We start from the raw sequence: 22,803 nt of genomic DNA on the forward strand, positions 1-22,803 counted from the left end.
TTTAATCTTGGGGTGTGAAAACATGTTGATGTAATCTTCAGTTTTTACTATTGTATGTGAATTGGATTTTCCCCATGATTGGAGAAATCAAGGCTGGAGTCTCGATTAGGGCTCTTTTTTTGGCAAAAATCCTAAGAAAAAGGGTTTTTTTTGGAAAGAAATACCGAAGGAACTCGAGAATTGGCGTACGTTAAGTTTACGCCATAGGCCTTTGGTCTTTGGGGGATCCATTTCCATTCAGTTCGCTAGATCTGTTGCTCTTCACATGTTTCAACATCAAGATTCAACTATTTTTTCTTTCATTTTACACTTATTTTGAATTATTTCTGAAAATCATTTTTAATCCTTATATGATGCTTCAAAATGGATCTGTCATGTTTCAAAATTTCAATAACGATTTTGATTTAGCTTAATCAATACAATTTTAATCAATACAATTTTAATCAACCCAATTTTCTACTTCTAGCAGATTCATCTATTTGTTTACCTATATTAGCTTGAATTTTGTTGTAATCTCCTATACATCTTTATAGATCTAATAGTTTGTCAGTTTGGGTTCATAGGAACAATGTAGATTGAATCAAATTAAGTTTTAAAGTTTTCATTTATTTTAGATTTTGCCAATTTGGGTTTTGATTTGTTATTATTTGGGTTTTGTTGTTTTATGACCACTAATTTGGATTTGAAGCTCATGTTTTGGTCATTTTGTATTTGGATCAATTTGGGTTTAGGTCAAATGGATTCGGTTGTCGACTTTATGGTTGGATTGTATAGTGTTGGTCTACATGTATGAATATGTTCGGGTTAATTCAGGTTTTAGGTTAAATGGATTTCCATTTTCTAGTTTATGTTTGGGTAATTGTTGAAATCTTCAAATACCCAATTTCGTATTTGGGTTTATCTTTTTACTTCTAATGTGATTAAATATTAATGTCCTAAGCTGAAATTAGAAGATGTCATAGTTATAATTAAGATTTCCTACTGCTTGATCTTGATTAAAATGTAAGTATTTATGTTGTCTTAAACCATTATCTAAAGTGGATTAATTGTCGTAATTTAAAGCGGTCTTAATAATGAAATTGTGGTATCTTCAAATGACAAATTAGGAGGGGTTATAGCTGTGATTTATAGTGCTTTGGTGCCGTGGTTAAAATGTATAACTCTGGGATTGATATTGATGATGTGTCGTTAATGAGTAAACTGCGTTTTATTTGCCGAATGACTTGTCATTTTAGAAGTACAAATTGAGTGTTGCTAATGGTGAGTTTTCTTTAAACTCATTTTGTTATTTTCATGCTTAAAATATATATATTAAATTAGAATTGATGTTTCGGCTTTGATTTAATGGTGAAAATGTTCTTTAAATTTTCAAGGCTACTTACTATCGGCATTAGCTAGATTCGTTTATTGTAAGTTTAAATGCTGCTCGAAATAGTGTAAAATTATCGCTATCCAATTTTGTGCCCTTATTTTGCTGTCCAAAATTTGAACAAATTAATGGTTCTATTTTCATGTTGATTGAGGGTCGTAAAAACGGTCCATTTGTTGCATTATGCTATTCAGTTTTGGGACCAAATAATTGAGTATTCTTGGATTAAAAATCATGGATTGTTGCTGTGATGAACTAATAAATTTTAATACTATTGAGTGTGTTGTTGCGGGATACAAATGCCACGCATGTTGTTGTCTTGTGCTGTCCAAAATAGGACAAATTGAATGTGCTTGTGAGTGAGCTTTTCAAAGGAAACTTTGCAAATTCTCATGTTTAAATTCTAAAGTTTGCATGCAGGTAAGCTATGGTTGTAGGGGTTTATAAATCGAGTTTAGTAGCTAAAATATTATGTTATTCTTACTAAGTTCGGTTGTTAGTAGTGAAGTGAAAATTTGACAATTAAATGCTTAAATGATCTGCTGAAACTACTGACTTGAAAGCTCATTATTCCAAGATATAAATACTTATTTGAATGTGTTGTAATATGTAGAGCAATTGGTCTGCTTTGCATGTATGAAATAAAAGAAAAACAATAGTTGTTAAATATTAGTTTTTGTTGTTGATCGAAAAGGTTAAATTCGTTGTTAAAGGGATGTAAATTGGTGTTAATTAAGTCGCTTCGGATAGGGCTAATAAAAGCAGTTTGAATGTGATGCTATTAAGTCGATTTAATGTAAAGTGAACTTTTTTTCGAAACAAGCACATTATGATTGATCTTGGCATCGATAATAACAAGATTAACTGGGCTCTCAAGGACAAACAGGAGTTCGAGACATCATTGGGATCAGTATCTTGTGAGGCATGGAAAGGCCGTGGTTTGAAAGATTACTCGAAAAAGTACTGCTATTGAGTATTCTTCCAACATGTAGTTGATCAGAATGTAAATTGTATGTAGATATGTGTGTCATTTGCAATGTTTGGTTGCATGAATGTGGAGGATAATCCAATTTGAGATGAAACTTTGAAATATATATTTTATGTGCTCTTTTGATGCTTGTTTACAGTATAGCACCTTAGCTTGGAGTGACTTTCCTTACAGTTGTTTGATAAGGAACAAGTGTTTTAATTTAACTATATAAAATATAAATGATATGTTTATAAAGATGATAATATGTTGATTCAAACCATGGTTGTAGACGAATCTTCCAATTAACTCAATTGAAGATTATATAAACTTGATTTTATTATATAAAAGATAAAAGAAATTTAGTAAAGGAAGAAAAAGAGTGCAAGGAAAAAATAAATGGATAATGGAACATTTAGCACATTAAATATGTGTTTAAAAATAATAAAGTAGTTATATATTATTTTTATAATATTATATATTATGATTTTATTAATTCATAATTTAATAATAATATTAAGAATGTTATTAAATTATATATTATTTTATTAAATTGTATTTAATAATACTTATGTTAAAATATGATTAAATTATTTATTATTTATTATTATTTTTATTAAATTATATTTAATAATAATTTTATTAAAATTTAAAAATAATAATCATTTATCAAAAAAAATTCTACTAAGGTTATTTTAGTCATTTAAGTCTTTTTCCTTATGCTATTACAACATCTATTCCATTCAACCAAACACAAGAATACTATTACAACTCTATTCCATTCCATTCAACCAAACAACTGAACTATTCATTACAGGTCTATTCTATTACAGCTCTATTTCATTACAACTCTATTACATTACAGCTCTATTCCATTCCTCCCAACCAAACGTGCCCTTATAGTTTCAGAATTCATACACAAACAAACAATTTCCCTTTTCTCATCAACCAAACAGAAAATTGTCAGTTTCTTTCCCCACTAAAGTGTAGGAGAGAAAATAATCAGAGATGGACAAAATGGGTATATTATGCTTTGTTGTGGCCCTTTTGGGGATGATATCAGCGGGTGCTGGCTTTGCTGCTGAAGTTACAAGGGTTAAGGTAATGGAACACAAAACATCATCATTTTTTTTTTTTTGCATAGATTAAGGTTTTCTTAATTATGTTTTGCATATTGGGTTCTGTTTTAAATTCTTGTTTATGTTTTTTAGGCTTCGCAAGTGAAGTTAGATAGTTTCAGACAATGTTCATATCCTCAGAGCCCTGCGCTTGTTTTTAGCATAATATCAGCAGCAACGATTTTGATAGCTCAAATACTAATAAATGTTGCCACCGGCTGTTTTTGCTGCATTAGAAGAACCGCTGAACCTCACCTCACTAAAGCTTTTTGCTTCTATATTATTTCATGGTAATTTTCCATCACAATCCTAGAGTTGTTCATGACTCGACCACCTGACCCAATCACCTCAGCTTGGTTTATTTTTAGTCGAGTTTGAATTTATATTTTTAACTCTGATTTAATTTACTCTTTAAACAAAGAAATGAGCTTTTGGATAGATAGGTTCAAGCTTTTAAAGTTTTTTAGAATCACATCTTAACTCGAACCTTCAACTAAAAGTGTTTATGGACCGAGCCGAGTCCTGTTAGATATGGGTGACAGGTCTAGCTTGAACACCTCTACTTATAATACTTAGAGACTTCACTTTTTTACTAATCTTCAATTCTCTGGATTTCTTTTTCTGTAACCTTAATGTTGATACCCAGGGACATGTTGATGCAGGATTACATTTATTATTGGTACGGGTCTATTGCTAGCCGGTGCAGCACTGAATGATAGACATGATGAAGTAATTGTGAAAAACGGCGGCTACTACTGCTATGTTATCAAACCAGGAGTGTTTGCCACCGGAGCTGTCTTGGCTGCTGTAAGTTGCATTTTCGGAGTCTTTTATTATCAAACCCTAAAAGAGAAGGGCACGAGCAATGTAGAGATTCCGAATCAAGGTGGCATAGTCAGGGCACAACCTCAATTCCCGATCCAGAATTCTGGTTTTGTAAATGAAGATGCTTATAACAAGCGACAATTCAGTTGATCGGAAATCTTTTTCGTTGATTTTCCGGCGTGCATTAGTCTTAAAATCAATTTGGTGGTTGCGTTGGCATGGGTAAAATTGTGAAAATTAATTTTCTTTTCATTATTATTTTTCTTATTGAAGGATTATTATTGGGTTTTTCTTTTCTTTTTCTTTTTTATATATTTTTTAATTATGTTTTTCATGAAAATCTTCAGTGTTCGGCCTATTTTCCATATTATAAATAAATTTACAATAATAAATAATAAAAGACAAATGAAGAATAATGAATAACTAAAATGTGCTTTACAAGTTTTGGGCCTTAAAAGCCCAAATAACATTGAAATTGGATCAACTTTTAAAAATTTTAATCTAATCATTATAATTGTTTGTAATTTCATTAAACTTTGTCTAACTTTGTCAATCATATGTAACACCATATGAGAATTGAGGATAGTCTAATTAACGCGTTAAGTTGATAAATTTTAATAGAAAATACTAATAATGTTAATAATTGGTCTAAAATTTTAAATCTCAAAAGTAAGAGAACTTAATTTTAACTTTTTAAATCAGAGACTAAATTTTAAATTTTGTCTAAATATAGGACTAATATCACATTTTAACCTTTTAAAATATTTATTAGATCTATTAAAGGATGAATGAGTTTAATATCTAGCTAAAAGAAACAAGATAAATATCAAAGCTATACATGAATTTTGATCTAATGTGTAATGTCATACATGAACTTCGATTTTGTACGGTTTTATACATGAAACTTTGATTTGATTTAATTTTCACAAATCACTAACACCATTTTCAAATTAACATCATTTTACGTTCATATATTATTGCACACAAAAAACAATTAAATTAATCCAATATGAAAATAAATGTATCTGTTTATCTAAATGTGTACAGTTGAATCAAAATTAAAGTTCCAAGTATATATATATAAATCCCGATTCATTTTTCACGTGTATAATTGCACCAAATCAAAGTTCATATATCAAATTACACATTTGACAAAAGTTCATGTATAAATTTAATATTTATTAAAACACTATTCTAAATATTTTTTTATTTCAAAAATACGTTTTTATGTTTCTTTTATGTGAAATTAGGAAAAGAAAACCATGCCCTTAATTTTATTTTTATTTTTAAAAAATTGGGCTTAATTATTATTTAGGAGGAAAAAAAGGGATTTTATTATCCTTTAAGAAAATTTTAATAATCGACAATTTTTAAAAAATTTCGAAAACCCTAAATTCAAATTTCAAATGCAGCCGCTCCAACGGTCAAATAATCTCTAGGGTTTTCTCCCAACGTCTCTTTCATCCTTTACAAATTACACCTTTAAAAGGCCGGCATTTCTTCCCTCCTTTCATCTAAAAAAAGAGATCTTTTTTCAGTAACCAAACAAGAAAAGGAAAAACAAACTATCTCCGTTTGTTTCTTTGATCTTTGAAAAAAATGGATTTCGATTGCCTCACAAGGAAAGAGCTTCAGTTTCTTTGCAAGAGAAACAAAATCCCAGCTAATATTACCAATGTTGCCATGGCTGATGCTCTCAAAGCTCTTGAGATTGTAAGCTCCTTTTTTTTCATCTTTTTTTTTTATATTTATTATTATTCTTTGTTTTGAACTTTACCTTTATATAAATTGATTGAAGAAAAAAAATTGATAGAGTTTGAAGATCATAGCTGGGGCTGCGTATCTTCTATTCGATTGAAAATTTTAAATCTTAAATATCTCTCATGTGAAACGATTTCGATCATTTAAGGTTTCTGCTATTCGTTTAAGAGTTTATTTTTCAATGAATTTACAGTTTGGATTCTTTGATTGAATGGTTCTTTTTTCTGTTTGGTTGCCAAGAAAACAAGGGAAAAGGGAAAATCAATAGATTTGTAAGGAATAGAATTTTTTAGAATCCATTTGCCTATTGTTGTCTTCTTTGATACCGAAATGGTTACCATGGAAAAATAATAATTCATTTAAATAGTAATAATAATCATTTCCTTTAATTGATTCTTTTTAGAAGGCTCATTTTCTTGAAAATTCCCAATTTCCTTTTTGTAATGATCTGTATAAATCGATGTAACAGGTTGAAGGACTTGAGGAGTTCAAGAATCAATCTCAATCCCCAGAAAAGATCATGAATAAAACATCACAAGAAATCCCCTCTACTATTTTCAGGACATCAACTCGGAGAAAACCTACCAAGGAAGAGCATCAAACTGCACAATCGACTGTCCCAACCCGAAAAACGACAAGAAGAACAGCTGAATTGGATGAAGAAAACAAGAACCTGAATGTGACTGAGACTGAGACTCCTGCTGTGACTACTAACACCAGCAGGAGGGCTAAGAAAACTGAACCTGAAGTTAAGGATCAAAGGAAGAGTGATTTGGTTGAGACACCAGCTTTGCAGAGTGGTAGGAGAAAGCCTGGAGTGGGATCTACAAGGAGGAAAGTTGAGGATACATTGCAGACCGGCTACGGAACAAGGCGGTCGGTGAGGTTACTGGAGAAGTGTATGGAAGGGCTGAGTTTAAAAGAGAGTGAAAAAATGGAGCCCGTGAAGGTTAATGAAATGGTGGAAGGTGAAGTTCAAAACAACAATGGCCAATCTGGTATGTTTTTCTTTGTGTTGAATGAATTTGGCATTTTGATTTTCAGGTTTTTTTATTTGACCATCTCATGAATTTGAATATGTATACAGAAGAGTTACCATTGGCTCGAAATTTAAGTGCATCTCTTGAAGATGAAAGGGATTTGAAAGATGATGTTGAGGAAAATAGCAAGTGTGAAAATGGAGGAAGTAATGGGACACTGATCTCCCTTAATGAGAAGATTGATGAGCCTGAAGGTCCAAAGGGTATGGAAGCTATTTGTTTTTAACTTTTTTAACATTTATTGAACTATGGCAACCTATTTGTGCAATTTGTTTTCTCAAGCCATCTATTTTGTTCCCTTTGCAAATGGTTGTCACACTTCAGGTTGTGATGATAATGCTGTCTTTGAAGACTTATATGAGACTGTGAGCACACCAAATGAGGAATTGGTAGCTGATGAGACCAATGATGCTGCTGTATCTGAAGAATTGGTGGCTGATGAGACCAACGATGCTGTTGTTTCTGAAGAATTGGTGGCTGATGAGACCAATGATGCTGCTGTTTCTCAAGAATTGGCAGCTGATGGAACCAATGATGCTGCTGTTTCCGAAGATGCACCTGAAATCGAGAGCTTACCTGAGAAATCGGTAGCTGATGACACCGATGATGTTGTTGTTTCCCGTGAGGAATTGGTAGTTGATAAGCCTGAAGTACTGGTTGCAAATGCTGAGGATATATCTGAGGAAGTCTTGGATCATTCTTCACCAGTGGAGGCTGTTAGTGTAGAAGAGCATGCTAATCAAGCTCCACAGGAAATTGAAGCAGTACATGATGATCTAACCATACTTCCGAAAGCTGAAGAGTATGCCGAGGGCGAAGTATCTCAAGATGTTCCTTCAGTTCTCCCTGAAGATCATATGGATTCCTCAGCGAAAAAGGGAAATGAAGCATCTTACGATGATCATGAGCTCCTTGGAGATTCAGACATCGATGTTGAGGGATGTGATGATCCAGTGACTAATATGGTGGACGAAGAATCTGATGATGATGTCCTTGGCGATTCAGACATCGATGATGAATCTGTAGCTGATGAGGATCTAATGACTAATGTGGTGAATGAAGAAGCATTGGTTGATGCAAATGTAACCGAAGCCGAAACAATCCCTGTGAATTCATTCCACAATGCTTCCCAATCTGTTGTGGATGATGATATCCAAGTGCAGGATCCAGAAGCATTGATCGATGTTGGTGTAAAGCCAGAGGTTGAATTTGGAGAGACAACTGAGATTATTACAACCACCACCTCAGTACCATTGCCATCACCATTGAAACCTCAACTTTCTCAACCAAGGAAATCATCAAGCAAGAAACAGACAACAATCCCAAAGGAGAACATCAACAAGGAGAACATTGATGTTGTGAAGAAGGTGAAGAAAAACAAGAATGTCATTGATGAGGGTACCATGCAGAATTTGGAAGATTTGAGCCTAAGGAAACTAATGAAGCTAACCAAGATGTTTAACAAACTAGAGATCAATGACAAGATGAAGAACAAAGAAGATGATAATCTCAATAAGGTGAGGTTATTTTCACTCTCCAAGTAACATAGAAATAGTGCTTTGAAATGGTTCAGTGATAGTAATTTGGTTTTTTATTATATTTTTTATGAGCGCAGCAGCCATTTGGGAAGAGCAGAACAGCCTTGCAATCATTGCCACAGAATTGTATGAACAATGAAGAAGCAGAGAAGCAAAACTGAAACAAGCATGTGATAATGATGATGAAGGGATTCAAACCTTGGTTTGCTGGTCTCCAATGGGTTTTTTTTTTTTTTTTCTAGCAAAACTGGAAAAACAATGATGTTTTGTTTTTTTTTTTTTTCATTTTACAGTCCATTATTTTGCTAATAATGAGTCCTAAGATGTAAGAGAGACCTTTTTATTTGGCTCATCAACATCAAAAAGATGTTTTACAGTTCCGTCTTTGATTTTCTCTCATAAAGATGTTTTACAATTTCATCTTTGATTTTCTCTCCAACACTTGCGTTTACAATATAATACAAGGCACTATTACACAGTTCATTATCTTGCCTTCTCTATAATATAGTCCTCCACTTTCTTTGCAAATCTGGGTTAATTTTTAACTGCATTCCAACCTTTCCAAACTGTAAAAATTTATGGGTAAAAAGAACTCTACCAAAGTAAATTGATACTCTACAAAAATCAAAGCAATTCGATCCCTATCAATTTCAAAAAAATGTAAACAATCAAGTGGGGCATCAATGTTTTTCATCAATTGGTATAAACATATCAATTTGATCTTAATTTTAACATTTTAAAATAGGCCAAAAATATCAATCAAAATTATTTACTAACTTTTAAAATTGACAAAATTAAATTATTTTAATTTTTTTAAAAATTAATTTATTCAAATTTAAAATTGAAAAGGTTAAAGAAATCTTTTTACCTACAATCAAGTTGCATATATTCATGTAAGGTGTTTGATGACACCTCATCAACCTAAACATGATATTAAAAATATAATGATGACATAGCCATTTCACAAATCTATCACGTTTCAAGTAGTTGAAGCATGTATGGGTGAGAGACATAGTGGATTAGCATCATCATCATTTTATTTGGTTTCCTCTTAAGCAGTCAAAAGCTAACTTGAAACATGTGACAGATTTGCTAAATGGGATTCTTATTTATCTGTGCTCATTTTTTCTATTTTTTTCTGATTTTCCTTTTTCTGAATTTTTATATTTTTAAAATTTGAGCATTTAAATAGTGAATAATTAGTTTAACCAGTTCAATCATCAATCCAATTTGAAAACTCAATAAACTATTATGTGGAAAGAGATTTTATTAAACATTAATTTTTAAAGTACAGAATAAAAATAGATTATGCCCAAACTGAGGACACTTGTAATTATATCTAAAAAGATTAAATTTTAGCATAACCTGAACTATTAGCAACTAAAAGAAAGTGAAGTTCATATATGCTTAAAAGCATGTTTTTCCCGTGTTGCGAAAATCAAATAGAAGGTGGATCTTTGGATATAATCATTATTTAAGGATTTGTTTACTGTTTGAAGCTGAACTCTTAAGAAATTTTAGATGGCTTGGCTCTCCTATAAAAGCGGGGCTTGGATAAAGTGTGAATCCAAATTGATAATTTAGAAGTAGCCAAGACCATTCAACATAGTCAGTTAGTAAATTCGAATTCAACCTTACCTGAGAGAATCTTTCAATTGGTAGTCTGTTGGATATTAAAAAATTAAGCATTAAAACTAGAATTGTAGATTCACTAGCTAAAATGATCATAACGCTCAAGGATCGTAACATTCAAATTTTCATAGGAAATAGATAGTAACGTTCAAATTTTCTCAAAATTTTCTCTAATACAGATAGGAATGCTTTTGTTTTATATTAGTTCAATGTAATGTGGTGTTTATTTCTTCACCAAAAAGAAAAGCACCTCTTTTCCCCGAATTAAAGAATGAAAAAATATTATAAGTAAATTTAAATATTGTATAAAAAATCCCAATAAATTGAAAACTCTGTTAATATTAAGCTAATAATGCACCTTTTAGTTCACTACTAAAAAATCATTCACCAACATTAAAATATGTGTATTGATCCATCAAAGCAGTTCCAACTAGTTTGGCATCCTAAAAACCAAGGTTTTTTTCCAAGTAATGAGAGATGAACCAATATCCCGAAGGCCACATTGTAGAAGTTCGACCTCAGGTTCAGTCCAACCGGCTGATTTTTGCATATGCATAAGCCTTAAAGGTTTGCTTGGTAGAAAAGGCAAATAAAAAAAAAGCATAGTAAAAGAAAATTACAATGAATATTACATAACATTGGGGAGTGGTTTTTAAGGCAAATTGATTACAAAAGTAAAAAGAGTTCCTTTTTTTTTTCTTTTTTTTTTGTATCTACATTAATAATATTCACCTAGAAGGTAACTCTGTTGGTTGTTTAACAGTTAATGAAGGATTAGATGAATTTGATGGATTATGGGATCCATTATCTTGAGAGGGTTCGATTACGTGAACCGCTCCATCACTCATCCCGAGAGCAAACTGGTTTGGTTCCGATGGGTGAGCTGCTATGACCACGGCGTAGGCTGCACCGTTGCTGCCACTGGAGAAAGTTCATTTTTTTGTCAATGTTTGCTGTTAAAACAGTTGTACGTAAAACTACTATATGTTACGAACAACTACAATATATGCTACCTGACGGATAACGAAGGTATGTAAGCCGAAGGTGCTATTCGACATCTGAGTCTCAAGTTATCGGAATCAAAAACTCCAATGGCACCGTCACAAAAACCGGCATAAACCAGTGAGCCATCGCAAGAATATATTGCACTCGAAATGGGAGCATTTAATGACTCTTTTGGAGACCACTGCAAAAATGAAGATCAGCTGTTTATAAAATCATACGATCAAAAGGGGTATTGAAAATGAATAAAAACAATATATCGAAAATGAATAAAAACAATATATATGATTTTCATGCATAGACAACGCTAAAAACTCGTCCAAATAATAACTGGAAACATTCAACGAGCAAATAAAAACTTGCTGAAAAAATATACTACTGTTATTCCAAAGAGCAAAGGTCACGGTAAAAGTACCATGAAAGCCCCTGAGTCAAGATTACATTTTGCCCCCTCTACCCAGAAAACAGACAAATTAGTCCATATACACTAAATCAAAAAGCAACCTTTCTATTAAAAATTTCATCTTTGTACCGTTGAAAACTGATATGGTTGATGAAATAATAGGACAATGACATGTGGCTTGCCACGCATACCTCATACTACCATATAAGGACCAATTTTTAATAGTAGTTTTAAATGAGATTTTTAACAGAAAGATCAGTTTGCTCTTTGATCTAACAGAGATTAATTTGCCCATTTTAGAGGGGGCAAAATGCAACCCGACTCTTAGTATAGAGGCCTCTATGGTAATTTTACCAAAAGACCAAAACTCAAGTTCGGACCTTCAGACAGGGTAGATCCCGATAATAGTAATAACTGATGTTTTTGTTACCTTATTCCCACATTAGTCATGTTCTTGTAAAAGAGTTCCCCAAAGAAATATGATAAACTACAATACAAGGAAAATAATGCGAGGCAAACAACTTACCGAGCGTAAACATTCAAGCTTGCTGTCATAAATGGCTATTTGGCTCTCGTGGACAACCAATAGATGAGTTTGGTCATTGTGAAACTGGACTTTGGTTTCTCCTGCAAGCGGAGATTGACGACCAGCCGGAGCTTGTATGAACCTCGATTTTTTTTTCTCCCATCCATCTATGCTCCAAACACATAACTGCAAGTGAAATGAAGTCATATTAAACAGTTAAATTATGTATAAGAAAACTGTAAAATTGACAGTTGTCCCATGTTACTCGAACTGGGGGTGAATCTTGGATATGGGTATGTCCCATGTTACCCAATACGTTGAACATGGCTTTCAGACACGGCATTATACAATATTCATTCAATCAATAACTAACCTGTGCATCAGCCCCTGAAGACACCAGAGAATTCAAAGTTTGTGAAAAGGCAAGTCCGGTTATCCGATTTTGGTGGCCCTTGAGTTTGGTTTTGACCTGCAAAAAACAACATCAGAGCATCAGGCCAGAAGCTGAATATTATTAGGGAAATGATACAATTAGCTTTTGGCTTCCTGTGAAATATTTTAGCTTCGGCACCATTGTTGCAACAACCATGAGGACGGTGGTTCAAGCATACTTAACCACGTATTATCCTCCGATTTAAGGGTTTGGGGGTTATGAATAGTAGGACTTGTATAAAAAATGCTAAAAAGGATTTAGTAAATGCAACACATTAGCATTTTCCTACTCCAACAAAGTTGTCCTAACCACATATAAATCGAGAAGTTTCTATGTAAATAGAAGCTAAAAAATTATGTTTCACCTCATCGACTCGGACGTTGTATATTTGAATTGTGGAGTCTTCCATGCCAATCGCGATAATATTATTGTCTTGTGGATGAAATGCCAAGAACGTGGCTTCCGGAGGAGGGGACATAAAGGTGGTCATCACCTGTAAAGAATTAACCCACTGTGTAAGCAATGTCAAAAACTTCAATCAACATATAACAGGAAACAAGTGAAAACTGCATTCGTAGACCTTGAATGTCATCATGTTGAACAAAGAAACCTTCCCTCCCGAGGCAGACATAACATAAGAATCATTTTTAGATAATGCAATGCACGCAGCAGATTCTTCAGCAGGTTTAGTCTCGTTTATATCATTTGTCATAGGAGTGCCACTAGGTGGCTGCCACAATTGCGGTGCAACATATGCAGTAGCCTTCAAGGTTTAGAGATGAATGAAATATTAGAAAATATATGTTAATAACTAAGAAATACGGCTTTTCTCATTTTAAGACACGAGACACACCTTGCCTAAGGGACTCCTTTCACTACGCTGCCATTTCCAAAGCTTGTGAACAGCATTCGATGCAAGGGCCAAAAGAGCAAGACCAGAGTTGGTATATAACAACCTCACAACCTGCAATCAATGATTGGTAACCCTCGATTACGGGAATATAGAAACCTAGAAGTTGGATAAAAAATATAGAACAATTACGTTTGTGAATACATGAAGATATACACATGTAAAATTTATGCCTAATGTACTAAAATCCGAGAACTAATCACATTCTTCTAAGTACCTACCTTTCCTGCTGTTATGGCATCAGATAATCGCAGGACTTTCAGGTGAGAGGGATCAATAATGTCAGGAATTCGCCAGCCCTTTATCTTGTCTGCGTCATCGGAAATTCGTGGCTTAACATCAACAAGCCGGCTGTTGTCCATTGTACCCTGCGAATGACACCCAAATGAAATTACAAACCCTGGTAAGACCGAAGATAAAACGCAACTGAAACAGCAGGTTGAACTTACAAGACTGCTAATGGATACAGCAGTTGGGACTCTATCAGGGCGTTCAAGGGATGGTGGAATGGCAGCATTTCCCACAGGACCAAGTGCGTTAATGATCAATGGCTGTGCAAAACAAATGTATGAATTTACATAGCATTGCGAAACCCGAGGAATAATTAAAACCGAAGCAGAACTACCTTAGAATTGACAGGTTCAGAAGGGCCTCGACTTTTATCAACGCCCCTACTCTCCAACATTCGTATCAAGCGTGAACCATCACTGTTAGCCAAGATTTTGATACCATTATCACTAGTTGTAACAGCCAACAACGACCCTTCCTTGTTGAACCTTAGTCTTGGACTGGCCTGTAAAAGGATTAAAATGGATTATTACAACAAGCAACTTAAACCTACTTGTGGGGAAAAAACTGTAACAATACTAACAGGCAACCCGCCGTCTGCGTCAACAGCTGTCAACATGGCAGCATTATCCATGTCCCAAAACTTAATTTGGAATTCATCGCCGGCTGCTAAGAACCTGTTCCTTGTTGTGTCGAACTGGACAACACCTAATGAACGCTTCCTAAAACCAGAATATGTTCTTTTGATTGCTCCTTCACTCTCATTCCACTCGACTAAATGGGATTCACCGTCTTTACTTGTTCCACAAGAGAAAAGCCTACGGGAATAAATCCAAGTTTTTGATCATATGTATATCAAGCTTGAACATAAATAACATCAAAATAAGCCTTAAAACAAGATCAGACACCATCTAATATGAACTATTTTTCAGGGTCAGACGAACCAAGGGAAAATAAATTACAATCTTCTTAATTTGAAATAGTTCCGATGCATCTAAAACACGAATAATGCAAGGTTAATTATGTACATGTATACGTGGAAACATGCCAAGACTTCCAAATAAATATGTGTATATTTATATATGAAAGTGCCATCTCTCCAACAAATTAACATTTTTACCTAGTTCCATCAGCGCTATAAGCCATTGTCGTACACCAAAGTCCAGGAGCATCATAGTCCACTCTAGACCCCAAGCAATCATATAACCAAGCTTTAATCTTCCCATCAATGGCAGTGGAGAAAATAAACTGCTCATAGAGAAACAGTTTGTAAACTATGAGGATGGAAATGAAATTTTCAGGCCAAAATTCTGCGGAACAACCATGAACGAATACCAAGAAGCAGAAACAAAGAGTAGAATGGTAATAGTAATTTCTAATTCAGATTTACCTGAATAGTTTCCTTATAATGAGGGCAAACAGAATATACAGGAGCTTCATGGCCTTCAAAAATATGAAGTCTACGTCCACCTACAGTATCCCATACCTGCCAAACACAAAATATTTCAATATCAATAAACACATTTTGTTCAACCTACAATTATTAAATAGGGTCAAAAGTTAATACCTTGATCGTCTTATCGTCACCACAAGTAATGATACAAAATTGCTTGTTGGGATAAGCAAATGCTATGTCGTTAACACCTCCAACATGAGCATCAATCTAAAAGATATAATAAGCTGTTCATGACCTTCTTCTTTGTGAATTCCAGTGTATATTGTTACATGTGATAGGCTTACCTCCAAATGCGATCTTAATTCTCCAGTTGAATTATACTGATATATCTGGACTATATGTTTTGAAAATGCAACACCTATAGAAAAAGCAATATTTGATTCAAGAACATATAAAAGCAACTTCGAGGAAGGGAAGACAGGGAGACCAAACAGTATTCAAGTTTCAAGCGAAGCTTACCAAGCATAAGTCCATCAGGTGCCCAAACACATCGGTTGACTGATATCACAGCGTCGTTCAATAGAGCAGTCTGGTGTAGAATAAAGACAGAAAGATCAATGTTAGGTCAAAGGTTACTGATATCAGATCATCATTCAAGTACCAAGCATATCTTTGTCTGTGCTTTATATGCTAGGAAGGTATAATTGGTAAGAATTGACAAAGAATGATGAATTGGTATAACCAGAAGAAATTGTAGAGTACCTGCAAAGGCATGGAAGCAGCTGAGATATCCCAAACTTTGAACAGTTTATGGGCCAATCTTTCCCGAGATCCTACTTCCCAAAGGCTGATGTCACCAACATTCGTGCCAACTAAAATAAAAAGTAAATCCATCAACACGTGCTAAAATTTTTAGAAGTTCATAGCAAAGTGACATGAAGAAGAAAAAATATATATTTACCTAGGAGAATAGTTTGTTGATGAGGATGAAAGTCCATGCTCATGACATTAGAGCCTTGATTAAGAGCACGCACAACGGTTTTGGGAATGTCATCTTGTGAGTACACATTGGGAGTATGTGCGATACCAGAAAAGGATACCTTCAGAAGCCATTGTATTTAAATGAGTAAAAAAAACTGAGGAAACCCGGGAAATTGCACAATATATCCATACCTCGTCAGGTTGGCCAGTACGAATGCGCTTCATCAAATGATCTGAATCGGCTGACTGATAATCCATTCCTGGCATACCAGATGGTGTCCTCGGATGCTTAAGGAATGCAGCTGAACCATCGAGGCAAAAAATAGTCAAATAATGCAAGTTTGCCGAAACATTATTATAAAAGACACCAAAAACCAATTGCATTGTTCCTACCTGCATTAGAAGGCTGGACAAGACCAGGAGGACCTGCCGCCACAGCAGCTGCATGAGGTAAAGAAGGATTACCACTTGAGATCCACCCCGCAATAGCACCAGAAGATGGGGAAACGACAGGCTGAAATGGCTGCACATCGGAGTCATCCAAGAATTTTTTTTAAGAATGATGTATGTATTTTGTATGAGAAAAAATAATGCAAAATACTTACAACATGAGCACCGATGGGAGGGAATGCCCCAGCCTTGGGAATTGGTCCGACAAGAGGACTGCTAGTTGGTGGAGGAGGACGAGCACCATTAGTAGAGGGAGAACAAGAATGATCCATAAAAAGAGTTTTAATGTCAGGGTTTGGACGAGGATTCTTGCAAAGCTGATGCTGCCAATTCAGACTGAAAAATTCAACAGAGAAAAATGAGCTCACGGAGACCGTACCAATCTAGAGTCAATTGTATCAATTGTTCTATGTACCATTTCCACAAGTATCAAGGTATTAACACGGAAACACTCAAAACGACCATAGAATAAGTAAAAGTCACCTCTGGTTTATTAAGGTCCTCAGTCGTGAACTTTTAAAAGCTGGGAATGCAAGCTTATCGCGAAATAAGGGATTTGCTTCAATCAGCTTCTTAAGCTCTACAAGCATGATATTCCGAGCAGATTTCGTGTCACCATATTTTGAAAGCTGCTCATTTTGTCTGATAACATAATACAAACAGAAAATTTAGCATAAAATCAAGTAGCAATTAAGAACAAAGGAATGCAAGAGTACACACCTAAAGTTATCAAGAGTAAGCAACTGCGTAATCTCTTTAAAAAGTTCCTCGTTAAAGGATGCAAAAACCTTCAGATCCTTTACAAGAATTTCAACAGCCTTTGCTCGATCCTGCCTGGTAGAAGATAATGCATAGATTAATCCAACCATACAAAAGAAATATGACCCTTTGCATTATCTTTGACGCCATTCACTTCAGAAAGTTATAAGTGCACGAAACACATAGTTCGTGAATCCTAAACATCAACAAACAAGAGATTAACAGCAATACAATAAGTGCTCACCTGTCGAGAGCTTCCAAATACTTCTGCTTTCTAATTTCAAAGAAAATCTTCATCGAGTAACGGTTATCTTCAACCTTAGTGAACCCACATAGATATCGCTCGACTTCATCCCATTCACCAGCCTGGACTTGATCTTCAAAATGTTTCATATTGAAGAAAAAACCAGACTCTTGTTCTAACCTATAATTCGAGCACACCATGCAAAACAAGAGATTAAACAAGGACTCGAAATCTAGTCAAAGTCACTGAACTAAAAAGCCTACCACAAAAGGGTACCAATGCTTTTTTAGCTACTAACAGAGCACATTTCTATATTGCTAATCAAAATATCCATGATTTCTCACCATTTGCAACACAAAAAATAAAAAAAGGCATTAACTACAAGGCTTTTAACAAATCACATAACATGATCTTAAAAAAAACACTCTTATGGCATAATCTTCTAACCCATCTCAAAAGCCAAAAAAAAACAAAGAAAATTAACATGAATCAATATAGCAAAATGAAATAATCAACTTACTTATGAACAGTTTCCTTGAATTTTTCCTCATCAAGGAACTGTAATATCAAAAAGACCAGCTCCCTACTTAAGGAAGACATTGTCCCGGGTACTCCTAATCGCTCCAGCTCAAATATTAATGGTGAACCAAGAAATTAATTTTTTAAAACTAACCCAAAAAACCACCACACCAAACAAAAAAAAAAAAAAAAACCTAACAATTCATTAAGACCCTAAGAAAATACCCAGAAAATGGCATTTCTTTAACTGCCTTCAAAATCACTCATTAAACACTCCAATTTCACTTTTCCCAACTAATAAGCTGCAAATCAAAATACCAATTCTGGCCGAAACAAAAAAAAAAAAACCCAAATTATTAAAAACAATAAATAAGCAAAAGAACCCTTTAAAAAAACCCCCCCTTTTTTTCAACCTTTCACATAAACCCTAATTTCATTTCACCTTAAATAAAAGAGTGTGAGAGAGTTAACTAAAGCTTGAACTTCACTCACAACAACACCAAAAGTCTGAAACTTCTAAGCTTTACTAGAGAAAAAAAAAATTAAAAAGAGTAAAGTTTTGGCCTTTGCTGTAGCACCATGAAAGAGCAAGCAGAGTAAAAAAAAAAAAACTAAAAACAAGGTTAGGGTTCTTTTTTCCTTGTTTTTTTTCTACAACAACCTTAACTTTTGTCTGAAAAAAAAATTAAAAAAAAAAAGGGGAAAACTCAAACTTTGATTCTCTTTCTCTGTCTGTATCTTTTTGTTTGTGAGATTAGGACAAAGCTCTGTTGGACTTTTTTTTTCCTTCTTTTTTTCTTTTTATGTCTCTCATACAAATACAAAATTGTCCGATTAAGTGGTATGACAGTTGGATGCTCTTTCAAATAATAGCAATGCTAGAATCTATAGAGTTTCAATGGTGAAAAAAAGTGTTAAATTTGTGAAAAATAAATAAAAAGAAATGGTGTTGGTGTAGGCTGCTATACATAGAAATAATTATATATTATATAAATACATAAATAAATACTAGATTTTATTCAAAATTCATATTAATAAATGATTATTAGTGAAGTGGTGAGAGCTTTAATATGAATATATTGATCTTATATTCGATTTTTAAATAATACTTCTTAATTCTTTATTTAAAATTTATATAAATATATAAAAATATTATAATAATAATATTAATTAAACTTTATATAATATAGATATGAAATTTAAACTTAGAACACTATAGATTTTAGTGCTTGAATTTATTATTTTAATTAAAATTTTTATTTGGTTTTTATAAAAAATTTATATGTTTTTATGGAAATGAATTATTAATTTATAAAAATTATTAAATATAAAATAAAATAAATATAACAATGAACAATATACAAATAAAACAGATCTAGTGGGGTGTGGTGTAGCTGTCCCTTTATTAAAGTGTCACAATAATTGTCTCTTTCACTCCCTATGTTTTCAACCTTTAGTTTTAAAGAAAATGAAGTTCAAGTGTCCAACACTTTTGAATAAAATAATAGTATGATCCATCCAATATAATAAATTCTAAATTAAGATTTTATCACTTTTTTATAGTCTACTTTGGCTGAAATTTATATTTTATAATTTATAATGTCTTTTATTTTAGTTTAATTATAATATATTTTTAAAACATGTTGTTATTTGAATAGAGAATCGGCTATAAAGTAGATCTCGCCGGAACATAAAAAAGTCTGGGTAAAAATATCAACTTAGAAAATCAGCTGAGCACATCCTGGCTTAAATTTTTAATAATAAAAAATTATTATTTTTACTGTTGTTTTCTTACTTTCTACCACTATTTTGTTATTATTTTACTATTATGTTGTTACTATGTTTTTAATGTTTGAATATTGTATAACACTTATTTTTTTGTTAATTTTATTTTATCGTATAAAATTTTCTTGTTAAGTTGTACTTATCTTAGTGTTATTTAAGTATAAAAACTTTTTAATTTACTGTCTATTTATCGGAAATATTTATTTTAATATTTTTAGTATATTCGATTGTATTATATTTTTTAATTTTGTTTACATAAAATAAAATTAAAAAATACTAGTCAGGCTGGGTTTGAATCTAAAATTTTGTTAAAGCCCAAATTAAACCCGACTCAGCCCAACTCATAAACAACTCTATTTTCAAACCTGCTCCAACGTACTTAGTCTATGAACAAAAATTATTTTATATTATTGCACGTATAGAAGTGAAAAATAATAATAAATATTAGATTTTATCACACAATGCGAAAAATATTTCCTTTCAAATTTTATTTAATAATAAATATAAGTTAAGTGGTAATAATTTTATATTTTAATGTTATTAAACACATGTTCTATTATTGGACTTTTATTTTAATTATTTTATTTAAAAATTATATAAAAGTATAAAAGATAAAATTATTATAATATTAATTATAATTTAAAAGAAGGGGTATTTTATAATTTCATGACTAAATTTGTGACCGATTAAGGGTGATAACATTTCATTACAACGTTTAAATTTTAGTATTAGATATTTTATAATAATAATAAAATATATAAAAATAGATAAGGTATAAGTTGAAATGGTAAAATAAAAATTTTAAAACCCATAATGTTTTATGTTTCAAACTCTATTGTATGTATAGTTTTTGTTTGTTTTTTCTTAAATATAAACTAATAATAATATCCTCGAAATGATATAATTTACTTAGTAAAATAATATTATTATAGTTCTTGTCTAACTAAATTAGTGTTCGGTTGATTCTTAACACAACTCAATCAAAAGCATAATATACAATTTAGATAGTTGGACGAGACTTTGCTTTTAATGGCAAAGTTGAGGCTTTGGTAACTCTATGATCTCAAATTCAAACCCAAAATATGTAAATTACATGTAAGTGAGCTCTATTTAGATTTATTATAATTTGGGATAGATTTATTATAATTTGGGATACAGTTATCAATCGTTATTGTATTTGTATTTATAACTTCTTCAAATATATATATAGGTATACGGCCACCCATCTACAATCGATGCACTCCCGTCTTTTTAAACCAAACTCTTAAAATAACTGATCGTGATATGTTGACTTTTAGTAAAATAAAAGAGACAAAATCCATGTGAGAATACCTTCGATTATTGGAGGACCAATTAACTTTTAAACGGACGACATTTTAAAAAAATCAATGAAAAAAGTGGACCAACTTAACAAATATTTAAACCAAAATTCTTATTTTTTAGTACTATAAATTCTCATTAATTATTTACTATTAATATACACATCATTTTGATATATATATTCATTTAAAAAATTCAAACAAGAATAGTAATAATAATTATGGTTTCTATATATTGAATTTATGTTTTGCTTTATATTCCCACTTTGAGACATTCAATGAACTTTTATTTACCAAGTGTACAAAAGCTTTCCTTTTCCTCGTAACAAAATAAATAATGGGGATGGATGATGTTACCGCTCCCCCACACCCCAAAAAAATACTTTTATTAAATTTTAGTACTCAAATTTGATACTTTATTTAAGAGATGTTAAATTTTTTATCGATGTAACGAATATTGGTAAATAAAAAATTATCAACAATAAATAAAAGTTAAAGGTATAATATTAAATTTAGCTCTTGATTTTTTTTTTACAGTTTGGCCTTTATTCTTATTTTTAGTTAAATTTGGTCTCGACTTTTTGAAAATAGTCAAATTTAACCATCAACATTTCAAATGAGTAGAATTGTTGTTTTTACACAAAAATACCAACTAAAATGTTGAATTTTTAAACATGATAGCTTGTATGACGATATACATGTACTTCATGCTAATTCTTTTAGAATTTTTATGATTTTTTTTATTTTTTTACTTTTTTTAATATGTTATGTTTTTAAACCACTCATTGATGTGACATAGAGAAAAATGATAACTTATTAGCACACAGATTGCCACGCCAACATCGTTTGAGATTTAAAGTTTTAATCAACACTTTCATTTAAACTTTAGTTTGGGTTAAATTTTCACATTTCGTTAACTCTATTATCTATGAGGCAAAATTTTCTATAAAGTTATGTGTAAATTTTTTACATAACATTTTATTAAGTTAAAAAGAAACAAATAAACTTAAATTATTTCCACCTAGATAAAAGAAAAAAATTAGGGAAATATGAAACTATTACTCTAAGTGTGTTTATCTTTTCTAATCTATGTGAAAATAATTTAAATATATTTCATTGTTTTTAAACTATTAAAATATCATGTCAATAATTTATGCATGGCTTAATGAAAAATTGTGTCACGTAAATAACGAGCTAGTGAAATGTGAATTGAACAAAAATTAAAGCTTGATGTATACAAATGCATCAAATTAAAGCTAATTATAATATTATAATTTGTACTAAAATTCGTGTATAATTTTGATATTTATCTCTATTATTATGATAATTAACTTGCGGAAGATATTAGGGTAAATTATGGTGACGATTCACGCTGTGTATGATGTACAGAGCTACTACAAAGGGTTATGGTAATGTTTTAACAAAGTGATAATTAATGGTTGATCTCTTGTGCTGTGTATCATGTCCCCTTTGATATTAGAAAATAAGTATCTATAAGAAGAAAGGGTTTAGATTGTGTATCTTATACAATGATTGTC

At 32.1% G+C, this 22,803-nt stretch overlaps 3 protein-coding genes across 4 annotated transcripts; 2 read left to right on the forward strand and 1 right to left on the reverse strand.

Moving 5' to 3' along the window:
• The first annotated feature begins 3,344 nt into the window (after nt 1–3,344).
• On the forward strand, nt 3,345–4,429 carry LOC128296455 (uncharacterized). The gene is made up of 3 exons (XM_053031670.1): nt 3,345–3,437; nt 3,548–3,744; nt 4,117–4,429. Exons 1-3 carry the CDS (start codon nt 3,345–3,347, stop codon nt 4,427–4,429), a joined length of 603 nt encoding a protein of 200 aa, XP_052887630.1.
• Nucleotides 4,430–5,756: 1,327 nt separating this feature from the next.
• LOC108467608 (uncharacterized) lies at nt 5,757–9,057 on the forward strand. 2 transcript variants are annotated; one of them, XM_017768314.2, is made up of 5 exons: nt 5,757–5,992; nt 6,510–7,038; nt 7,128–7,283; nt 7,405–8,597; nt 8,696–9,057. In XM_017768314.2, exons 1-5 carry the CDS (start codon nt 5,879–5,881, stop codon nt 8,777–8,779), a joined length of 2,076 nt encoding a protein of 691 aa, XP_017623803.1. In that variant the 5' UTR covers nt 5,757–5,878; the 3' UTR covers nt 8,780–9,057. The 2 variants fall into 2 exon arrangements, with proteins under 2 accessions (XP_017623803.1, XP_017623805.1); XM_017768316.2 differs by having other exon boundaries at nt 8,699–9,057.
• A 1,552-nt stretch (nt 9,058–10,609) lies between these two features.
• On the reverse strand, nt 10,610–19,121 carry LOC108469846 (protein TOPLESS-RELATED PROTEIN 2-like). The gene is made up of 25 exons (XM_017770910.2): nt 18,163–19,121; nt 17,643–17,822; nt 17,360–17,473; nt 17,123–17,281; nt 16,795–16,975; nt 16,583–16,712; nt 16,382–16,491; nt 16,170–16,308; nt 15,971–16,080; nt 15,728–15,797; nt 15,553–15,626; nt 15,380–15,475; nt 15,203–15,298; nt 14,933–15,060; nt 14,396–14,630; nt 14,150–14,317; nt 13,974–14,075; nt 13,746–13,892; nt 13,468–13,578; nt 13,195–13,377; nt 12,979–13,107; nt 12,555–12,650; nt 12,182–12,367; nt 11,264–11,436; nt 10,610–11,171 (listed from the first exon to the last, which is right to left on the reverse strand). The coding sequence occupies exons 1-25, from the start codon at nt 18,240–18,242 to the stop codon at nt 10,979–10,981; spliced, it is 3,390 nt and encodes a 1,129-aa protein (XP_017626399.2). The 5' UTR covers nt 18,243–19,121; the 3' UTR covers nt 10,610–10,978.
• Between the last annotated feature and the right edge of the window lie 3,682 nt (nt 19,122–22,803).

This window comes from Gossypium arboreum, chromosome 8 (genome assembly GCF_025698485.1).
Source record: "Gossypium arboreum isolate Shixiya-1 chromosome 8, ASM2569848v2, whole genome shotgun sequence".
Classification (NCBI taxonomy): Eukaryota; Viridiplantae; Streptophyta; class Magnoliopsida; order Malvales; family Malvaceae; genus Gossypium; species Gossypium arboreum.

Bases quoted from the DNA above. Each gene is read 5' to 3' on its own strand.
- LOC108469846 (XM_017770910.2), bottom strand. From the start codon at position 18,242: ATGTCTTCCTTAAGTAGGGAGCTGGTCTTTTTGATATTACAGTTCCTT. The intron at 16,976-17,122 runs GTGACTTTTACT...TGAATTTTTCAG, and splicing joins AGGACCTTAATAAACCAGAG to TCTGAATTGGCAGCATCAGC. The intron at 16,309-16,381 runs GTATGGATATAT...TGGCTTCTGAAG, and splicing joins GTACTGGCCAACCTGACGAG to GTATCCTTTTCTGGTATCGC.
- LOC128296455 (XM_053031670.1), top strand. From the start codon at position 3,345: ATGGACAAAATGGGTATATTATGCTTTGTTGTGGCCCTTTTGGGGATG. The intron at 3,438-3,547 runs GTAATGGAACAC...TATGTTTTTTAG, and splicing joins CTGAAGTTACAAGGGTTAAG to GCTTCGCAAGTGAAGTTAGA. The intron at 3,745-4,116 runs GTAATTTTCCAT...ATGTTGATGCAG, and splicing joins TGCTTCTATATTATTTCATG to GATTACATTTATTATTGGTA.
- LOC108467608 (XM_017768314.2), top strand. From the start codon at position 5,879: ATGGATTTCGATTGCCTCACAAGGAAAGAGCTTCAGTTTCTTTGCAAG. The intron at 7,284-7,404 runs GTATGGAAGCTA...GTCACACTTCAG, and splicing joins TGAGCCTGAAGGTCCAAAGG to GTTGTGATGATAATGCTGTC. The intron at 8,598-8,695 runs GTGAGGTTATTT...TTATGAGCGCAG, and splicing joins AAGATGATAATCTCAATAAG to CAGCCATTTGGGAAGAGCAG.